This window comes from Ornithorhynchus anatinus, chromosome 7, assembly GCF_004115215.2.
Source record: "Ornithorhynchus anatinus isolate Pmale09 chromosome 7, mOrnAna1.pri.v4, whole genome shotgun sequence".
Classification (NCBI taxonomy): Eukaryota; Metazoa; Chordata; class Mammalia; order Monotremata; family Ornithorhynchidae; genus Ornithorhynchus; species Ornithorhynchus anatinus.
Genome location: NC_041734.1, coordinates 76,587,609 through 76,609,859, shown reverse-complemented (window position 1 = coordinate 76,609,859; position 22,251 = coordinate 76,587,609). Strand labels below are relative to the sequence as shown.

General features: G+C 48.0%; 1 protein-coding gene across 1 annotated transcript in view; it reads left to right on the top strand.

Moving 5' to 3' along the window:
* FAM117B (family with sequence similarity 117 member B) overlaps window positions 1-21,566 on the top strand; it is a 75,260-nt gene extending 53,694 nt beyond the window's left edge. Inside the window, exons 5-9 of the mRNA XM_029069679.2 lie at window positions 2,064-2,177; window positions 8,060-8,203; window positions 9,181-9,406; window positions 13,493-13,613; window positions 18,213-21,566. Of these exons, the coding sequence (XP_028925512.1) occupies window positions 2,064-2,177; window positions 8,060-8,203; window positions 9,181-9,406; window positions 13,493-13,613; window positions 18,213-18,531 (924 nt within the window). The 3' untranslated portion in view covers window positions 18,532-21,566. The remainder of the gene's footprint in view (window positions 1-2,063; window positions 2,178-8,059; window positions 8,204-9,180; window positions 9,407-13,492; window positions 13,614-18,212) is intronic.
* Window positions 21,567-22,251: the final 685 nt, after the last annotated feature.

The following is a 22,251-nucleotide window of genomic DNA, read 5'->3' as shown; positions in this document are numbered from 1 at the left end:
CCCCCCCCCAATCCCTTTTTATTTTCCCCATTTTTTTAACCCCACACAAAGTTGTCATCCTAATTTCAAGTGAAGCTTCCAAATGCAAGCGACTGAAGGAAACAGACCCAAGGAGGCCTTGCCCATGAGCGGCAGTGGAACAGGAAATTAAATCACAATCCTAAGGGGTCAATTTGCAGCCAACTCCTGATTGTTTGTGAGTAGATTATCCATTTTTTTGTAGATCACCTGTGGCGGCAACTGAAACTCTCACTAGTTGCAGTTTGCCTGTTTTTCTGATCTCCCTCACTGCAGCACCCAAAATTGTCACCTCTGGCTTTCTCTGAACTCCCCTGGCCCAGAACTCTTTTCTACTATCAAGCAGACAGGTCTGGATACTTGCTCCTTCTGCTCGCTAGCTGGGACTTGAGTTCCAGGCAGCCTCCCTTCCCTATTCTATCCGATGCATGCCACATCTTCCCCCCATTAGCACAGGTAATAAATAGTTGAATGCATGAGTGTATGCACCTGGATGGTCTGGATCTGGTATTCAGTTCTCAGCACTTTACTTATCATTCAGTATGGGCAGGATGCGGTGTCTAAATGAAATAATGAGGTAAAGTCCCTGTCCATTGGGCTGACAATTGAATTAGAAAACACAGACAAGGAACAGGATGAAAGTACCTCATGGGAGTGGAAGGTGAGGTCAAGGAGAAACCAAACAGGTTTTTCATTTAGCTTTGCTTATGGACCCCCCAAAATGTGATTTCTTTGAGACTTGGATGAACTCTCCTGAAACCCTGGGCAGGTGTCCTATGTTCTATAGTGTAGTTGCTCTTAGGCATATTTTTTTTCCTGGGAAACTGTGAAGAAATTGATTAGGGAGTCTCAAACGTTTGAGCTTAGTCACTCCTGGAGTTTCATTTTTGCCATTTGTGCAATTGATAATTTAATAATAATAATAATAGTGGTATTTAAGTGCTTTTTAGGTGTCAGGCCCTGTTCTAAGCCCTGGGGAAGATACAAGAAAATCAGTTCGGACACGATCCCTGTCCCACACGGGGTTCACAGTCTGAGGAGGGAAAACATGTATTGAATCCCGATTTGACGGATGAGGTAACAGAGGCACAGAGAAGTGAAGTGACATAAGTGGTGGAGCCAGGATTAGAATCCAGGTCCTCTGACTTTGCCCCCTTTGGCTCAAATGAAAACTAAAAGGGAAAGTTGTTAGCCTGCCTGCTCCTCTGTGTAATCAGTAGAGACCGAAATTGTAAAAGTCAATTGAAGGATATGAAGCAACAGTACATTAAGGTTCTCTATACCCCAAAGGACATTACAAAGAGTAATTTCACTTCAAAGTGATTTGAGAGTAAGTTCTCATTAGAGAAGTTGATGATTCAATAGACTTCTTTGTGGGTGCTGAAAAACAAAGACCAAGCTGGGTCATTTAATGACTGCAGAAAGAGGTCATTAAAAGAGAACATCGCTATCCTAGAAACTGCCTCCAAGATTCAAGTCAGTGCTCCCCTTTTTATTTCTCCTAATACTTGACAATTTAAAAATGTTCCCAGCTACCTTTTTGTATTTCATTGTTAAGGATGAGTTTGAGGTTGGAGCTTGTCTTTTTTTAAAATAATCAGAGTAATTTTTAGAGGGAGTAGAGCGTAAGTTCTTCGTGGGCAGGGATTGTGTGAGTTGCACATTTTGTACTACCCACTCAGAACCACACACCCAGGCTTTGCACCCACTAAGTGTTCAATGAATGCAGTCCATACTGTTATTTAATAACTGCAGCAAGGGAAAAGATGTATGAGTTCTTTGGGAAAGAAGCGAGAAGAATCGGTTCCCCTGCTGACTTTCCCTTCGGCTTAAATTTTGCATTGAATACTTTTTCACGGCTTAATAGGTACGGATTTCTTTTCTAGCCACAAAATTACCAGTTTGGCAGTGCCACAGTGGAGACACTTCAGAAAGTATTAACCGAGCGGTCGATGAAGCCTCGCGTGCCCTCACTGGCTCGAGGACCCAGCGGTACGAGGTTTTCCAAAATGACACACGTTTTCATTTCTTTCTCTCTCCTTCAGATTGCAAAATTACGTCAGCAGCTCCAGAGAAGCAAGCACAGTAGCCGCCACCACCGAGATAAGGAAAGGCAGTCTCCATTCCACGGCAACCACGCCGCCATTCACCAATGCCAGGTACGGACGCGTCAGAGAGGTTGCCGCCATTCAGTGGCGGGACTTGGGAAAGGGCGACGGATAACCGTCCAAGTACGTCTGAGGGGCAGAAGGGAAGTCAGCTCATGGTAACTTGAAATATCGACTGAATATCCAATCAATTGCCCACTCTGCCTTCTGGGAGAAGCTAGGCCCCGGCACACCCCCGGCTACCTCGTAAAGGAGGGGCCCGCTTTAATAATAATAATAATGTTGGTATTTGTTAAGTGCTTACTATGTGCAGAGCACTGTTTTAAGCGCTGGGGTAGATACAGGGTAATCAGGTTGTCCCACATGAGGCTCACAGTTAATCCCCATTTTACAGATGAGGTAACTGAGGCACAGAGAAGTTAAGTGACTTGCCCACAGTCAGCTGACAAGTGGCAGAGCCAGGATTTGAACCCATGACCTCTGACTCCCAAGCCCGGGCTCTTTCCACTGAGCCACACTACTTCTCTAGATATAGGAGCAGTGAGGCCCAGTGGAAAGAGCCCAGGCCTTGGACCAAGCACCTAATACATGTCAAGGACTGTTCTAAGCGCTGCGGTAGATACAAGTTAATCAGGTCAGACACAGTCCCTGATTCACATGGGGCTCACAGTCTAAATGAGAGGGAGAAAGGGGATTTATTACCCATTTTACAGAGGAGGAAGTGAAGTTACTTGCCCAGGGTCCCATAGCAGGCATGTGACAGAACCAGAACTAGAACCCAGGCCCGTGCTCTTTACATTAGGCCATGCTGCTTCTCTCTCCTTGATCTGGCATGCAACTAAAAGAAAACCATTTTTTCAAAATGTGGATTGACTTTTTTGAATTTTTCCAAACACCTTGGCCTTCCCAGCAGTGTCTATAGGTAATGCAGACCTGAAGGTCTGAGACCTTGCTGTGAACTCTTTCCTCCAAGTCTCTACCCTTATGAAAGGGGACTGAACCTGCCAAAAAAAATGAAACTTTTACCAAAATGCTGAAATTTTTGGTTTCAAAAGTCCCGAACCACTTAAATTTTTTCGTTTAATGACATTATTCTGAGGAGGAAAACATTTTTTTATAGATTATTACCAGTTCTCTGCTACAAAATGCTTAACACATGAGTGGTTTCATGTCAGTATTCACCAGCACAGTCTTTTTGTCCAAAGAAGGAGACACTTAATACGATACAAAGAATTTCCAGTTAGTGTGAATAGTTGAGCTTTCGTTATACGATCAGGTTCCTTTAGGCAGAACGAAGTTTCTTTTTCTTAAGTTGCTTTTGAAACCTTGGAGTTAGGACACTTTCCATTATTGGCAGAGAAATTCAGGTTGGGGAGGTTTTCTTGTGCCAGGCCTTGACCTTTCTGCCAAATGCCAAGATCAGCTCTGGTCTTCTGACTTGCCTGTGTGGGTCAAATTGGTGCATCATCTTGTAAACCCAGTGTCTCACAAGTTTTTAGCATCATGCAATCTTTTCTCATGTCTTCCCTTCTCTTTTTCTTTTTTTCTCTCTCTCTCTTTCTTCTTCTCTCTCTCTCCATATCCCTTCTTCTCCCCCATCCTCCCTGAAAAACATCCAACATCTTTGAGAAGCAGGAGAATGCAAGAGAAACTACAATTTTTTTTGTTTGACCAGAGAGCTATTCTGAAGGAGGGGAGAAGTGGTCAGGGGAGCCAGTGTGGCTGGAGAAAGGAGGGAGGGAGTGGTATTTTTGTGGGAGAAGGCTGGACTCCTGACCCTCAAAGCTCTTGGTCTCCGCAGAGCTCCAGGGAATCTCTAATCCCCGTTGGAGAGACCCTTTTCATCCTAACCCCTTCTCTGGAAACAGCTGAGATGTTGGTTCTCTTTACTAGGTAAGCAGTTGTAGAGATTTCTAATGGTCCAAGTTGTGATTCTTGTCAGAATACTTGTTTTTCCACTCGGAGGTTGGCTTAAGACGCTGGTGAGTTGAGCAAATTGACTTGCCTGTGCTAGTAAAGTATATACATGTGGGGTGTATTTGTAGGGAAATTAAATTTATAACTGTCTTACTTTCCCGGAACAGGGAACTGCAATTTTCTGAGGAGAGACTTTCAGGCAGTACCTATGGCCTTTCATTTTTCTCTCACTTGTGTTTTCATATAATGTTTGTATTTGTTAAGCGCTTACTATGTGCAGAGCACTGTTCTAAGCGCTGGGGTAGACACAGGGCAATCAGGTTGTCCCACGTGGGGCTCACAGTCCTAATCCCCATTTTACAGATGAGGTAACTGGGGCACAGAGAAGTTAAGTGACTTGCCTACAGTCACACAGCTGACAAGTGGCAGAGCCAGGATTCAAACTCATGACCTCTGACTCCAAAGCCCATGCTCTTTCCACTGAGCCACGCGGCTTCTCATATTCAGCATGGCTCTGTGGGAAGAGCACGGGCTTTGGAGTCGGAGGTCATGGGTTCAAATCCTGACTCTGCCACTTGTCAGCTATGTGACTGTGGGCAAGTCACGTCACTTCTCTGGGCCTCAGTTACCTCATCTGGAAAATGGGGATTAAAACTGTGAGCCCCACGTGGGACAACCTGATCACCCTATATCTACCCCGGCGCTTAGAACAGTGCTCTGCACATAGTAAGCGCTTAACAAATACCAACATTATTATTATACTCTAATTCTCCCAATTCCCTTGTAACCTTTGCTGCACTACAGTATTCGTCACCCTATTCTCCAACTAAAGAATTGCTCCGTAAGATAAGCCAGCCACCCTGCAAACTGCAATAGGGTGGGTGTAGGTGGGGAGAATCCATCTAATCGACATCATTATCGAAGCTACTTAATAAGCACCTCCAATGCATGGGAGGCTGCCAACTGGCTGAAGGTCATGTGGCCTTATAAGCCGATAGAGGCTGCTTTCCAAACTGAGGCTTTTTGGAGGCCTCTGGCCCCGAACTCTACAGAGCTGGGGAGAGGGGGAGTTGGCTGGTCCATCCTGGGCTCTTAAGAAGTGGGTCCAGCCCACCTGGCCCCAAAATATTCCTCCCTGTCCTTCTGGGGATATCTCTTTTATTTCTACCTAGGCGCACACACTCTTCAGTTCTTGGTTATCCAGCTTTGGTCTATCCAAGTTACAGCAAATTATCTGTACCTTTCCCTGGCTTGGGGATGGGTGTGAGGAGGTGGGCACTCCTGAGCCGAGAGGGTCCTGGCCTCTGCTGCCGGGGGATAGCGTTGAACAAGACTTGTTGAACACTAGAGCTCTGGTGGTGAGGTTGGAGGTCTTTTAGTCTGGAAGTGCTGCCCTTCTCCTCCTCCTCCTCCTCTTCTTTCTTCTCCTCCTCCACATCCACCCACATATCCCCCACACTTATCACCCACTGTGCCAGCTGCGGGCAGGGAACGTGTCTACTCACTCTGTGGCAATGTACTCTCCCAAGCACTTATTTCAGTAAGAGTTCAATAAATGCCACGGATTGATTGATAGGAGGTTGGATGGTTTTGGAATAGAGAAGTAGCGTGGCCTAACGGAAGGAGCATGGGCTTGGAAGTCAGAGGACCTGGGTTATAATCTTCTCTTGGCCGCATGTCTCCTCTGTGATCTTGGGCAAGTCCTTTCACCTCTCTTTGCCTTTACCTCATCTGGAAAATGGAGGGGAAGGCTAGATTGTGAGCCCCAAGTAGTACAGGTACTGTTTCCAACCTGATTATCTTGTATCTAACCCAGCTCTTAGTATTTGTATATATTTTTATTACCCTATTTATTTTGTTAATGAGATGTACATCCCTTTGATTCTATTTATTGCTATTGTTTTTGTCTCTCTCCCCCGATTAGACTGTAAGCCCGTCAATGGGCAGGGATTGTCTCTATCTGTTGCCGAATTGCACATTCCAAGCGCTTAGTACAGTGCTTTGCACATAGCGCTCAATAAATACTATGGAATGAATGAATACAATGCCTGGTACATAATAAGTGCTTAACAAGTGCCACAATTATTATTATTATTATTGAACAGACCACCGCTGGCATGCTCAAAACAGAAAATTTCCAGCCTCGACTACTTGCTGCCATTTCTCCTGGGCGACTATAGTGAAAACTTCCTCAGGAACTGGAACTAGGACCGCACTTTGACATGCTGATAGGAGGCCTGTGCTTTGTAGAGCCTCAGTTAAAATAGTAGAAAGTACATGTGCGCAAGATCCTTCTGGTCTGGATCGAACGGGGAGCCTCTTAATTCTTGATTGGGATAGTCAGCAGGAGCCCACATGCTCTGTTAAAAGATGTTTAGAGAAGCAGTGTGGCCTAGTGGATAGAGCCTGGGCCTGGAAGTCAGAAGGACCTGGGTTCTAATTCCGGCATGGAACGTGTCTGCCCACTCTGTTGTTTTGGGCTCTCCTAAGTGCTCAGTACAGTGCTCTGCACATGGTAAACACTGAATAAATCCCACTGATGGATGGGTAGTCCCCCTCCCCATTCAAGATGAGCATTCCCAATGGGGCGGGCCGCTCAGCCCCCGGGGCTGCTGCCAGATGGCAGAGTCGCTTCTTCAGTGACCAGATGGCCAGTATTCCGCGCCCCCTACTTGTGTCGGATTTTGGTTCAGCATCAGATTAGTTGGATTTTTGTGGAGAATCCAAGTTGGGGTCATCACAACCTAAAGGGGACGGCCAGCCCATTTGCAGAAGTCAAATACCTGGAAATACACAGTTTCTCAGAGTACTGCCCACCCTAAAAATGACCCATCGGCGATCACGAGCATTAACTGCCTTCCGTCCCTCAGTGGCATGCTAGCCACGAAGCAGAGTGAGAACAGACAGTCGGCTTGGGGGGCAGCCATGACCTGGAAACCAGGGCTTGGACTTTTTGGTACTTGTTAAGCACTTACTATGTGCCAGACACTGGACTAAGCACTGTTTAGTAGCTAGCCAGGTTGAGCACAGTTCTATCCCACGTGGGCTCGCCATCTTAATCCCTATTTCCCAGATGAGGGAACTGAGGCACAGGAAAGTGAAGTGACTCACCCTGGGGGCTTTACAGGAGGGGAGAGATGTGGTATTTTGGAGCAGAGTGAAGAGAAGGTTGTTCTGGTTGGAGGGTGGGAAAGATGTGAAGGTGGGACAGAGATGGGAGAGTTATAAATTTGGTTTGAGTTGGGCTGTGTTCACAGTGAGATTATAAATGAAAATTACCAGACCACGAAAAACAAAAAGCCTTCTTCTTGCAGTATTTCTGTTAGGTAGTGTTTCTTCCACTGGAACATTTTCCCTCTCGCTTACCAAATCAAATGTTTCGGTTTGCTTTCTGACGCGGCAAAAACTTGTCGTAGTAAAAGGTATTAAAGTTGCATTCCGAGAGAGCCGGATCTAATCCGAACTCTGCAGACATAGGGAAAGGATGCCTTCTAAAACGGTTTTCCTTTGCATTTTTTCCTCTTCTTACAAACTTTTGAAAACCCACCACCTGTGTCGGGAGTTGTGTCCAAAACTCTGTTCTGTGTCATAATAATGTTGGTATTTGTTAAGCGCTTACTATGTGCAGAGCACTGTTCTAAGCGCTGGGGTAGACACAGGGGAATCAGGTTGTCCCACGTGGGGCTCACAGTCTTAATCCCCATTTTACAGATGAGGTAATTGAGGCAGAGAGAAGTTAAGTGACTTGCTCACAGTCACACAGCTGACAAGTGGCAGAGCCAGGATTCGAACCCATGACCTCTGACTCCAAAGCCTGTGCTCTTTCCACTGAGCCACGCTGTTTCTCATCATAGTGGAAAAAGTGCCAAGAGATTTAATATGTGTTGTTTTGGGAACAGATTTATAGGTTGGTCCCCTTTCTCAGCAGATTGTGAATTTCTCTTGCTGCAACTTTCCAGCCAGCCAATTTACCATAATGCTTAACCCTCACTTCTCCCTCCATTTGGGTTTTCCAGGCTCCAATTCCAAAGAGCGTACTCATCCCAGTGATTCCCATCACCAAATCAACAGGAGCACGGTTTCGGAATAGCGTGGAAGGGCTCAACCAGGAGATTGAAATCATAATTAAAGAAACCGGAGAAAAGGAAGAGCAGCTTATTGTGAGTACCGTCTAACATCAAAATCTTGTCTTCCCAATGAAGGGGATTTCTAAATTACCTATTGAGTAGTCTCATGATGTAGTTTCCCCTGTTCTTGATTATCATTAGGGTTGTTTTTTTCCAAAACCCACTGAAGATTTTGGAAAGAAAAAGCAGCATACCAAAGAATGAGAATTATTTATCCCTTTCACTTGTTTTTCACTCATGAGAAAAATTTAGGCCCACACAGGGTTAATGAAAGATGATGGGTGGGTCAAGGTCTTGGGGCAGAAATAATTGAATTCTTAGTCTCCTATCCAAGAGTCTGTAATTTCTTCCCTTATAAGTTGGCTAAAAGTTGAGCTTGTTGAGCCCATGTAGACTGTAAGCTTCTTATGGGCAGGAACTGTGTCTACCGACTTTATCGTATTGTACTTTCCTGAGTGCTCTTCACACACTAAGTGCTCAATAAATAGTGTTGATTAATCGATTGATCACAGGACCCATTTCCAGCCAAAGCTTTGTTTTCCATCACCCCCCCATCCAGAAAGCCCTTACTTTGTGTATTACCAGGGTGTGAGGATGTAATCGAAATGTCGCTCAAGCTTTTTCTTTTATTTAGACATCTGTTTGGTGGCCGAGGGGAATTGGTAAAAAAAATAATAATAATTATACTATTTGTTAAGCACTTACTGTGAGACAAGCACTGTTTTAAGCTCTAGGGTATATAAAAATTGCCAGGTGAGGAAGCACAGAGAAATTAAGGGACTTACCTAGATCTCTACAGCAGTCCAGAGGGAAGGTAGGGATTAGAACCCAGGTCCTCTGACTTTCAGGCCCATACTCGTTCCACGCTGCTCCTCTCAAGTGGGACAAGGCCTTGGCTTAAGAACCGGGGAAAAAGTACTTGCTTTTCTCGGGGGCACCCGCGGGAGCCCGGCTGCAGGGGCCCATTGAAGTCGCCGACGAAGCATGAAATCGGATTTTGTTTCCTCCAGCCCCAAGATATCCCGGACGGCCACCGGGCCCCTCCCCCCGTGGCGCAGCGCAGCAGCAGCACCCGCAGCATCGACACCCAGACGCCCGGCGGAGCCGACAGGGGCAGCAACAACAGCAGCCGATCCCAGTCCGCCTCCCCCACCTCCTTCCTGGCCATCTCAAATGAAGGTAGTGAAGAGAGCCCTTGCTCTGCTGATGACCTTCTTGTTGATCCCAGAGATCAAGGTAGCGAGCGCTCCGCCCGACCCAGCCGCTCCGCTGGCCCCACGGCTGGTTTGGGGATTCTTCGTGGGTGCGGGTGTGTCGTCGTGTGTGGTGGTGTGGGCGTGCGCGCCTCACTCGTTTTGTAGCAGGTGGCATAGGGGCTTACTTTTCCCATGCAGGGTGTTGAAGGGAAGCTTGGGCTACTCCATGCTTTCTTTGCAGAGAACCTGGCGGTCTCTGCCGCGAAGCGATATTGCGTCCCCCCCGATGGCGGCAAGTGTGGTGTGTGTGTGGAGGGGCCATCAGGTGCCGGTTTCAGGGCTCTGCTCAGTGTCAGCACTCCACAGAAAGAACTCACTCGCGTCCCACTCCCGCCCGCAGAATTATCTGTGGAAAGCGAGTGTCCGGCCACTTTTCGCAGAGGCTGTGCGTGTGTTCGTGTGTGTCAGTGGGGCGGGTGGCCGCTGGCCAAGCCTGTGGGCACTGCAGCTCCGGCACAGGCCCTCTGACCTTGAGGCGGCCGGTGGGGGTCATTTTTCTGGGAGCTTGGGTCATTCATTCATCCCGTCGTATTTATTGAGGGCTTACTGTGTGCAGAGCACTGTACTAAGCGCTTGGGGGAGTGTACTACAACAATAAACAGACACATTCCCTGCCCACAGTGAGCTTACAGTCTAGATGGGGGGAGGTAGATGTAAATACAACTCAATAAAATCACCGATCTGCACCTCTTCTGTCCACCCAAGGGCGGGGAGATTTTCCCTTTCTCCAAGGGCCTCTGTGTGTCCTGTTCTCCCACTGGCGGGGGATGGAAATGAGAGTAATAGAAGAGGGAAGCTACTGTGGTTGGTTTGCCCAGGTTTTCCCGGCGGGGCTTGTGCTGGCTTCTCTCAAGGGAAAGCGGTACTTGTGCCAGGAGCGTTTGAGGGAATGCAAGAAATCTTCCGTTCCTTCATCCCTTCCACCTCCATTTGCAACTTCCCCACGTCGAGGCAGAAAGTGTGTGGTGTGAGAGTTCTGTCCTGGAGCTGAGAGGCTGTCAACCGTCATCGGGGATTTGTTCATCTCCCCAGGCAGGACCCGGGACCAAAGGCCAAAGTATCATGATTAAGTTGTCTTGATTTTGTCCGTCTGTCTCCCCCGATTAGACTGTGAGCCCGTTAGTGGGCAGGGATTGTCTCTATCTGTTGCCGAATTGTACATTCCAACCGCTTAGTACAGTGCTGTGCACATAGTAAGCGCTCAATAAATACTACTGAATGAATGAATAAATGAATCGGCAAGCCGCATGGGCCGCTGGGTTTTGCAGAGGAATGCTAGGCTCCTTTTTTCCAAATGTCTGGGGTGGGGTTTGGTTTGAAGGCTTAATGCAGTATCTGCATGAGCCCCCCCGACTCCTGACATCTATTCAGAGCCCCCTCATCCCCCCATCTGCCCGTGACTTCCTGTATATGTGTGCAGGTGAGGCTGAAAAGACCTACATGTCTCCAAATCAATCAATCAATCAGTGGTATTTATTGAGCACTTACTGTGTGCAGAGCACGGTACTAAGTGCCTGGCCATTACGACTGTTGGTAATCACGTTCCCTGCCCACAACGGGCTTACAGTCTAGAGCGGGAGACAGACGTCAATATAAATAAGTGAATCACGGATATATACATAAGTGCTGTGGGTCTGAGGGGATGATGAATAATGGGAGCAAATCAGGGTGACACAGGAGGGAGTGGGAGAAAAGGAGGGCCGAGGCAGGGGACAGCCCCTTGGAGGTGATGTGCAATTCAATTCAGTTGTATTTACTGAGCACTTACTATGTGCAAAGCACTGTCCTAAGCGCCTTCAGTAAGGCTTCCACCATGCGGGCACCAAAAATTTACCACTGGCAGCATCTGTTACTATTTTCTATGCTACCACTTGGTCTCTCAACCTTTCCAGAATTCATTCATTCATTTTTATTGAGCGCTTACTATGTGCAGAGCACTGAACTAAGCGCTTGGAATGTACAAATCGGCAACAGAATTATCTGCTCAAGGAAGACTAAACTTAATAACAAAGACTTAGGGCCCCCAAACTTCTGGAACTCTTGGGGGTCATCAATTTAGGCCACCAGCATCAGTCACATGGTGATTACTATAAACTAGCTTCATCTCGCCATGTGGAAGTTGTCATAGCTCAGAGCCCAGAGCGAAGTAAAGTGTCAAGTATTTCTAGACTGTGGGTCTTGGCATTGTGAACAATTTAGAATTTTATGCACTGCTTTGACTGCTTACGGAGGAAATGGAGTTTCAAGGCTAACCAAATTAGTACGGAGAAATGTGTTCGACAAATTTGATTTGGCAAGGCTGACGGTATGCTAATGACTTCATTGTCGATTCCCATTTTCTTCACAGAAACTGAAATTTGAATGTACTTAATGTTGTAAATTATTTCCTAATTGAATGTACAGTGGTATATTTTAACACTATGCAACGCCCGCCAGGAGTACAGAATCTGAACTGTGGTGGGTTAAAATAGATTGGATCAGCCAGCATTTCGTCATTCATTTGCAGTCCACGACTGAATCTGTAAGAGACGTCCTCGGTCTCTAGGTCTTCCGCTGCAGATTTATCTGGAAATAGGCGAGACAAATCAATATTTTATTGTGATAGTCACCCTAGAATTGTAGTGAAGCCCAAAACTGTTCCAGACAGGGAAGAGGTCAAAGCCCATTGCCATCTTCTTGGGGGCAGAGGTTCATTCATTCATTCAATAGTATTTATTGAGTGCTTACTATGTGCAGAGCACTGTACTAAGCACTTGGAATGAACAATTCGGCAACAGAGACAATCCCTGCCCAATGACACGTTTACAGTCTAATTGGGGGAGACAGATGGACAAAAACAAGACAACATCATCACGATAAATAATGTCAAGGGGATGTACACCTCATTAACAAAATAAATAAGGTAATAAAAATATATGCAAATGAGCACAGAGGGGAGGGGAAGGGAGAGGGGGAGGAGCAGAGGAAAAGGGGGCTTAATTGAGGGGAGGTGAAGGGGGGAAGGGAGCAGAGAGCAGAGTGGGAGCAGAGGGAAAAAAGGGGAAGCTCAGTCTGGGAAGGCCTCTTGGAGGAGGTGAGCTCTCAGTAGGGCTTTGAAGAGGGGAAGAAAGTGAGTTTGGCGGAGGTGAGGAAGGAGGGCATTCCGGGACAGCGGTAGGACGTGGGCCAGAGGTCAGCGGGATAGGTGTGAACGAGGGACAGTGAGGAGGTGAGCGGCAGAGGAGCGGAGCGGGCAGGAGAAAGAGAGAAGGGAGGTGAAGGAGGAGGGGGCAAGGGGATGGACAGCCTTGAAGCCCAGAGTCAGAAGTTTTGTTTCATCCAACACCTGGAGGTTTTTGAGGAGGGGAGGGACAGGCCCAGAGCGTTTCTGCAGGAAGATGATCCAGGCAGCGGAATGAAGAATAGACTGGAGTGGGGAGAGACAGGAGGAAAGCTGGGATATTATGAGAGCAGGGTGTGTGCCTGGAGGTGGTGGGGAGGATGGAGAGGGTGGGATTTCTTCATCCAGAGACAGGGAGCCCAGGGGGAGACGGGGAGGTGAGGGTGAGAAATTGGGTGGGGGGAGGTGAAGGAAACGGGAGGATCCGAAAGGAAGGAGCGAGCAAGCTGTGGAGGAAAAGGAAGCCAGAGGTGTTCTTAGGACAACAGTGATATGGGTTGGGCTTGGGACAGAGGGAGGGAAGGGGAAGGCAGTTTCCACTCTGTATGCCATCGGCTCCCGTCGCCATCATGGAACAGTGTCAGGAGTGTCGAGGGAGCCGGGTATGCTCGCCCAACGAGGCTCAGCCCACCGTCACCCTGCCGGACCGCGCTCTTAGCTCCCTGCCAGCTGCCTCCTCTTGGGTTTTTTCACAGGAAGGAATTCAGCCCTCAAGCAAATAGGAATTTGACAGCGAAAAGGGATCTCGGAGGATAACGTCCTGGGGAGGAACCGTTGTTTCCTATGTTGATGGAGTGAAACCCAAAGATTGTTTTGGAGATGCCTGTTGCCGAAAACCGTCTCGTTATTTTGCGTATTAGGTTGTCGGGCTACCTTGTGAGGTAATCTCGTGTGTTTTCCTTACAGACAATGGGAACAACTCTCCCGTGCCCAAATATGCCACGTCACCAAAACCTAATAACAGCTATATGTTCAAACGGGAACCTCCAGAGGGCTGTGAAAGGGTGAAAGTATTTGAGGAATGTTCGTGAGTATCGTTCATTTACCCTGATAATATTCTTGGGGAGGCGGGAAGGGCGCTGCGATCGGCTGATTTTCTTAATTATAGCATTTAAGTGCTTACTGGGTGCCCAACACCGTACTAAGCACTGGGGTACATGGGCTGTAAGCGGATGGGACACTGTCTCTGTCCCACCTGGGGCTCAGAGTGTAAGGGAGTGTTGGGGGGAGGAGGAAGGAACAGTGATATTTCATCCCCCTTTTACAGATGAGGTAACTGAGGCTCAGTCAAGTGACTTGCCCAAGGTCACACAGCAGACAAGTGGCAGGGCTGGGATTAGAACCAGATCCTCTGACTCCCAGGCCTGGGCTTTTTCCACTAGGCCCTGCTGCTCCCTACCATCTATTTCTCCTGAGCTCGCTAACGTGCCTTGATTGTTATTTCCTTTCTTGTCAGGGGATAGAATCTTAATTCAGTTGTATTTTTCAGGCACTGTCTCTCATTAGAGGGAGCCAGAACATATTAGAGCAGAAATCTCTAAGGAAATTAAAAAAAAAACAAAAAACAAACTTGGATTTTATCTGAAAAATGGTTCCGTTTTGAGGAAGGGAGAATAGTGAGCTAGAGCGTTACAGCCCCAGCCCTGGGGAAAGTGCTTTGGAGCATTAGTAAAGCTCTCCAGGATGGAATTGGAAAGGTGTGTGTCCCGTTCTGGTACAGTACAAAACTATCTGGTGGCCAGTGTAAAACCGCTAACTTTACCTTCCTGCAGTTGGCTGTAGACCACACCACACCCGAAGCATGGATAAATTTCCCCATGGGAGATGCCATCTTGTTAAATATGTCCCACCTGATTATTTTGTATCTCCCCCTCAGTGCATAGAACAGTGCTTGGCACATGATAAGCACTGTAAACTCGTTATGAAAAGGGAACGGGTTTACCGACTCCATTTTACTGTTCTCTCCCAAGCATTTTTGTACAGTGCTCTGCATACAGTAAGTGCTCGATAATACTATCGATTAACAAATACCATCATCATCATTAATAATAATTATCGTGGTACTTGTTAAGCACTTACTATATGCCAAGCATTGTTCTAAGCTCTGGGGAAGACATGTTAATCAGGTTGGACACAGTCCCTGTCCCATATGGGGCTCACACTCTTATCCCCATTTTTCACAGATGAGGTAACTGAGGCCCAGAGAAGTGAAGTAACTTGCCGAAGGTCACTCAGCAGAGATGTGGCAGAGCCGGGATTAGAAGCCAGATCCTTCTGACTCCCAGGCCCGTGTTCTATCCATGAAACCACACTGCTTCTTAATTAAACACCACACGATCAAACTGCTAAAGCAGCCTAAATGCAATAAGAACTGTATTTCCATGGTGTTTTGCATTCACAAGGAAGATTTCCGGAAAGCTGGATTTGAGGGGTTTGGGTTTTTTTGGAGGCACCAATTCGTAGCCACTTAAACGGCAGCCAAGAACTTAATATTATGGTTCTGATTTCAAATTAGAAAAGGAAGAGGGTTTGCTGTGCACCACCTTCCTTCTGGGAATTATTTGGATTATATCAAGGGCCGCCTCCCTCAGAGAGCCAGAAACCTTGGATTCCCCAGGGGACCTAGCCACGGGATGGGGAGGATACTGTCCCCCCGCCCCCGTCCCTCCCGACCAGCCGGGTCTCTGACAAGACCTGAGACTTTCCAGTCAGGGCTGAGTAGATCCAAAATGGAGGTACTCTGGCCTTGCGGCTCTTTGAATCCTGCCCCCATTGTTCGTCCCCGCATCTTCCTTCCATCAGGATGGATGAATGGTAGATGGTATTTTTAAAAGTTGTATTTCAGACCTTTCGCAAGGGGTTCTAGATGAATTTTGGTTCAGCATCACTGAGTTTATCTCCTGGCATGAGATCACGCTGTCCAGAAAGCCTCTAACGGTCCACAAATGGATTGGCAGTGGGCCGTGACGAGCGTTGAGCTCTGCGTGAAAGAGTGTGGCACCCCTCCCTTTACCCAGGGCAAGGTGAATGAGGTTGAAGTGAGCTAAGGGGAAGGAAGACTGACAAGGGCCCCCAGGCTCAGAGGGAGCAGCTCATTCGGACCGCAGAAGGGCCGTTTGAATTTCAGAGGCCTAAAATGGCAATCTGGAGGTGAGCGGAAAGGAATGCCTAAATCTGTAAAGTGAACCCAGTTCTACGGAAGAGAAAGACTGGGATTCCAACAGCCCGGCCTAGCGGAAGGGGCACAGGCCTGGGAGTTAGAGGACTTGAGTTCAAAGCCCGACTCTTACCATTCGCTGCTGTGTGATCTCGGGCAAGTCACTTAACTTCTCCGTGCCTCCATTCCCTTATCTGTAAAATGGAGGTTAAAGCCTCCTTCCAGTCAGTCGCTCAAGCAACCATATTTATTGAGTGCTTAGCGTGGGCAGAGCAGAGTGCTAAGCCCCTGGGAGAGTGTAGTATAAAAGAGTTGGCAGACGTACTCCCTGCCCACGATGAGTTCCCAGTCCAGAGGGGGAGACGGGCATTAATATATATATATATAAATAAATTATGGGTCTGTACGTAAGTGCTGTGGGGCTGAGGGGGAGGGGTGAGTCAAGGGATTAAATCAGGGTGAGGGAGAAGGGAGTGGGAAAAGATGAAATGAGGGTTTAGTCAGGGAAGGCCTCTTTAGAGGAGATATGCCTTCAAAAAGGCTTTGAAGGTGGGGAGAGTAATTGTCTGTCAGATATGAAGAGGGAGGGTATTCCAGCAAGAGGCAGGGTGTGGGCGAGAGGCCAGAGCTCGAGATAGACGAGTTCAATTCACAGTGAGTAGGTTGGTGTTAGAAGAGCGAAGTGTGCGGGCTGGGTTAGTAGGAGAGCAGCGAGGTGAGGTAGGAGGGAGCAAGGTGATAGAATGCTTTAAAGCCAGTGTAGGAGTTTCTGTTTGATGAGAAGGTGGGTAGTGATAATAATAATAATGTTGGTATTTGTTAAGTGCTTACTATGTGCAGAGCACTGTTCTAAGTGCTGGGGTAGATACAGGGTAATCAGGTTGTCCCACGTGAGGCTCACAGTCTTAATCCCCATTTTACAGATGAGGTAACTGAGGCACAGAGAAGTGAAGTGACTTGCCCAGTCACACAGCTAACAAGTGGCAGAGCCGGGATTCGAACCCATGACCTCTGACTCCCAAGCCCGGGCTCTTTCCACTTAGCAACGCTGCTTCCCCCGGACAACCACTGGAGGTTCTTGAGGAATGGGGAGACGTGAACTGAATGTTTTTGTAGAAAAATGATCCACGTTAGACTGAGCCCCAAGTGGAGCAGGGACTACGTCCAATCCGATTGTCCTATGTCTACTCCAATACTTAGTACAGTGCCTGGCCTGGGTTCTGATCCCAGTTAATAATAATGTTGGTATTTGTTAAACGCTTACTATGTGCCGAGCATTGTTCTAAGCGCTGGGGTAGATACAGGGTCATCAGGTTGTCCCACATGAGGCTCACAGTCTTCATCCCCATTTTACAGATGAGGTCACTGAGGCACCGAGAAGTGAAGTGACTTGTCCAAGGTCACACAGCTGACAAGTGGCAGAGCCGGGATTAGAACCCACAACCTCCCAGTCCTAAGCCCATGTTCTTTCCTCTGAGCCACGCTGCTTCTCTTAACTGCTGTGTGACCTTGGGCAAGTCACGTCACTTCTGTGCTTCGGTTCCCTCATCTGCAGTCGGAGGATTCGATACCTGTTCTCCCTCCTGCTAAGACTGCGAACCCCCCATGAGCCCTGATGATTTTGTATCTGCCCCACCCCTTTCACAGTGCTTGATCTGTAGCAAGCACTTAAAGCGTAGTACAATTATTATTTTTATAAGTACCAGTAAGTGCTTAATGAGTACCATTTAAAAAATAAATAAGAAACAAGACAGAAGCAAACGCACCATGCAGGCGTGAATAAAAAGTTCTGGGGTTATGGCAGAGTCACCTAAGGCCACTGTGGAGCCCAGGCACTTGGATTGGCTTTCGTTCATTCGTTCGTTTATTCATCGAGTCGTATTTATTGAGCTTCTACTGTGTGCAGAGCACCGTACTAGGCGCTTGGGAGAGTACAGTATAACAATAAATGCACATATTCCCTGCCCCCAGCGCACTTATAGTCCAGGGCAGGGGGAGACAGACTTCAATTCAAATAAATAAATGACAGATATGTGCTTATATATGTACGTGCTGTGGGGCTGGGATGGGAGGAGAACAAAGGGAGCAAGTGAGGGTGATGGGGGGAAAGAGGAAAGGGGAGGCTTAGTCTGGGCAGGCCTCTTGGAGGAGATTTGCCGTCAATAAGGTTTCGAAGGCTTTAATGTCACGCAGGTGAATGTGGAAGACCTCATACTTCAGCATGATATTAGAAGCGTCGTAGCGTATCTGGTCTTTTTGTGTTCTGCTTAAACTGGCTTCATTTTCTCCTTACAAAGGTCCAGGAGTTCCAGCCACGAGAGAGAATGTAGGCTCCAAGCCTCTCTTAACCTGGTTACATTTGGCAATCGCCTTTAGTTCAGTAAATGTTTCTCTGGGTATTTTCAAAAATAGATGGCATCTGAATTGTCATTGTTGAGCTTGAAAGCCCTCTCTGTCTTACGTGTACAGGCCGAAGCAACTTCACGAAATCCCAGCCTTCTACTGCCCCGACAAGAACAAAGTCAATTTTATCCCCAAGAGCGGCTCCGCGTTCTGCCTCGTCAGCATCCTCAAGCCCCTCCTCCCCACCCAAGATCTCACGCTCAAGGGGTCGAGCCACGGCCTGACTGTCCCCCCCGGCGTGGGCCCCACCCTGCTGCAGCCTGTCACCGTGGCCTCCCAGTCGACCAACACAGACCAAGAGCGGATCTCCCGTGGGACGAGCACGCTCATTTCGCAGACCTGTATCCTCGAGCAGCCGGGACCGATCGAGGAGGCAGAGGAGTAGGAGCCGCCCGGACCCAGCCCGGCCCCCGCCGGGATCCCCGGAGTCTTCGGGATGCGGCCTCGGGGAGGAGACGGGGGCGGGGCGGGTTGCGCCTCCCGACGTCACCGGACCGACGTCGCCGTAAACCGTTCCGTGACATGGGCCGGTCCTCCGTGACTGACCGTCCGGCCGGGGGAGCGTCTGAGAGGAAGTGGGCGGCTCCGGCGGTGTTGGTTGGCAGCTTGGGGGCGGCCCGAGTTCCGTCCGTCCCCCCCATTTTGAAGCAGTGGTCGCCCCCGCCTGGGGAGCTCCAGCCCCCGATCAAGGACCAGCATCATCGCACTCCCCGTTTTGGGTCCAAATTAGGTTTCTTCAAAAGAAAGCTAACTGACTCTGGCCTTGCAGATGTCATCGCTAACGCTGCGAGAACCATCTTTCCTTGTTTCTGTTTTTGTTTTCTTCTTTTTTTACAAAAATAACTATTTTATAGTAACTGGATTTTCCGTGTTCCGATCCGTAGCAGACAGTAGGATGTTCCAAAATCATTTCCCTGGCCGGTGTTTCTCGTTGCCCTCCGTAGGTGTATGCTTTCCTCAGCTGTTGGGACCAAAGGAACTGTTGAGATTCTGCAGTGATTAAGCCTCTCGACTGCGCGCCTCCCCGCTCGAATAAGAGTGGGAAAATAAACGCGTTGGAATCGTACGTGGGAAAACAAAGTCAGAGAGCGATATCAGTCCCTCGCGTATTGTTTCTTGACCTCAGAAGTTGGGGCTGGGGAGAAACGGCTATTCCCTTGGCTTCTAGGACTTGAGGACAAGTCGAACCCTGGGACCAGAAAGACCCTTTCCTGTGCACCGGTCTGCCGAGTAGAATCACCCATCGGTGCTGTGCGGTTTGTCTGCCCCCGACACAGACTCTAGGCATGGTTCCCTTTCCTTCCCACCTCCCTTCCCCCTTGAACTCTCTTGGCGGTTTGTTTAGGTCGGTCATTGACTTGCTTTGGAACCTACTACCCAGCTGTCAGCTGTCACCCCTATCTTAAATGCTCCCCGCCTGGTAGATCGGACTCTCCCAAGCGCTTAGTCCAGTGTTCTCCACACAGTGAGCCCTCGATAAATACCAACCGATCGACTGATTGATCTAGCAGTGGGCCAGCGGTGTCGAACAACAGCCTGGACCCTGCTTGCCACCTGCAGCTTGCGCTGGCTAGCCATTCGCCTTTCCTTGGAAGGAAGCCCACACCAGAGTCTTCCTCGCCCGTTGAAGAACTGCCGAGGGGTCTCGGAGCAATCAGGCCCGGATTGGGCGGAGGCCGCGAAAGGATTGGCTGCCGGGGTGTGGTTGCCAAAGCCATTTTGTACAGTTTAAAAGAACTCAAAGATCAGAGCGGTGGGATGGAGGCATTAGAGACAGCTATTTGAAATCATGTCAAAGGGCGTTTCTAAACTCCTTCAGTATCTTAAACTGCCATAGTTTCATATTTATCTGTATATTTTGGCCAGAATCCAATCACAGGCACTTAGAACAGAGGGAACACTTGAACATTTGATTAATCGTAGTTTCTCTGCACTTAAAATGCTTACCGGTAGAGACCGTGACACTTCTATCAGGGAATTACTGATTAGTAGCAATAAATTTATCGGGTCCCCATCTGAACCAGTCCCACTCCTTGAAAACAAACACCAAAAGATCAATGACACATCAAAACACAAGGTACAAGAGTGGTGAATTGATAAATAATTAAATGAATAGCTCCCTGCACCAGTCTGCTGACGAGGGGCATCTTGGTCCCCGTTTGTCCCAAGATTTGCTTGATTGTTCCCTGGTTGATTGTCCAGGGAGTGGCTTCTCCTCATTCTCCCGATGCTTTCACCGCACCATTAGCCCCTCTGCCAGAAGTTGGGCAGGGCTAAAGAGAATGGTCAACTCAAACCGTTCGGTTTGAGCCCTGCATCTCGTCAGGGGCTCTGGGGAAAAGGTTTGGCAGGGAAGGAGGTGGCAAAAAAGAGAGCTTGGCATAGGATTTTGCTGGGGCATTTCCCCCACCCACCCCACGGATGATTTCCAGTAGAGCACCTCTTTAGAAAAAAGTTTGCTCTCTCACCCACCTTCCACTGCCTTGCCTCCTCGTGGGGTGCCCCATAGCTGCGGTACACCTGGCTCCTCTTCAAGTCAACGGAAATGTGTTTCACGTCGTATCGTTTGCCCCGGCTCGTATTTGAAACCAAGCTGTCTGATTCCTGGCACTTTGGAGATGAGAATTCTCAGGTAGACTGACTGCTTTCCTGACCTCCAAAACAAACCAACCCCTCACGCTTTTCAGAGCTCCTTCATCGACTCCAGGCAAGCTTGCATTCGTGGCTTCCCGGTGCCAAAGGGCTAATTTTCGCGTGGAAGCTTTCATGGGCACCATGAGATCTTTGAGCCACAGGCTGCTTAGCCCCGAGGTCGTGGGCCCTCGGTGAATTTGGAGCAGGTCCCATCTCAAATGACTATGTGTGTTCCTTTCCGAGTCCTGTGTTTAGGGAGCTCACCCGATTGAGTGAGCCAAATTTGTGAGATTAAGAAACACTAATCTAGGATTAACCCTCTTCTTTTACATTTAAAAAATATTTTTCAGAGAATATTTTCCATTCATTGTGGGGGTATTAAATGGTTTTCATGTTTTCCACAATTAGATGGCCATACGTCCAACAACTGGGGCATATTCACCTACTTAGTCATTTGGAGATGCAATCTTCCTCTCCTCACCTTTCCCCCTTCTCCCCTACCTTGGGGCAAATTTCTCCTTGTGGTCAATCACGCTTCATAAATATGCAGCTTCAGACCATTAGCAAGAATAGATGTGTCTGCTCAGAGCCTTCCTGAGAATTGTTTTTAAAAAAAGCACTTGTTTTCCACGTAAACATAAATCAAAAAATTGTTCCCGGGCTAGATTTCTTGGGAGAATCTAAGTCTTGCCTAGTCCGCTAATCCGATTAGTCCCTTTAGAAGCTGCAATATTGAGAAGATGTTTTTGTATCATCTGTGGAATAAATATGATTGGTGAAACCAAAGGCGTTGTCTTTTCCTTGCCGGGAGAAAGACGGTGTTGATAGGGTAAGGTGGCGACTTTTTATTTTCTCTCTCCAAAGGAACATCCTTGCTGTGAATCACATGGTCATCTCAGTGTTCATTTTATCGTGACATATTCCCCCAAGTGCCAGGATGTCTAGAATTCTGACTTCACAGTTGAGCCCCACCAGTTGCTTGGAACTAGAGAATTTGCTAGTAATAATAATAATAATAATAATAATGTTGGCATTTAAGTGCTTACTATGTGCCAAGCACTGTTCTTAGCACTGGGGTAGATACAAGGTAATCAGTTCGTCCCATGTAGGGCTCAGAGTCTTCATCCCCATTTTACAGATGAGGTAACTGAGGCTCAGAGAAGTTAAGTGACGCCTAAAGTCACACAGCTGACAGACCGCAGAGCTGGGATTCGAACCCATGACCTCTGACAAGCCCGGCCTCTTGCCACTAAGCCATGCCACTTGTCAGGGCTTAACCTTCCCAACTCGGCACTTCAAAGTCTTCAGAAAGCAGTTAGCCTGTTGATTGCTAAGAAACAGGCAAGGCAGTGAAAGGTGGTCAGTGAATTGAGATTTTCACTTTCTTGATTACCAAAGACAAGTAGAACGAGGAGAGTCTTGGTGCATCTGTCATGTCTGTTGTAGAGGGGCACCTGCAGTCAAAGCGCAG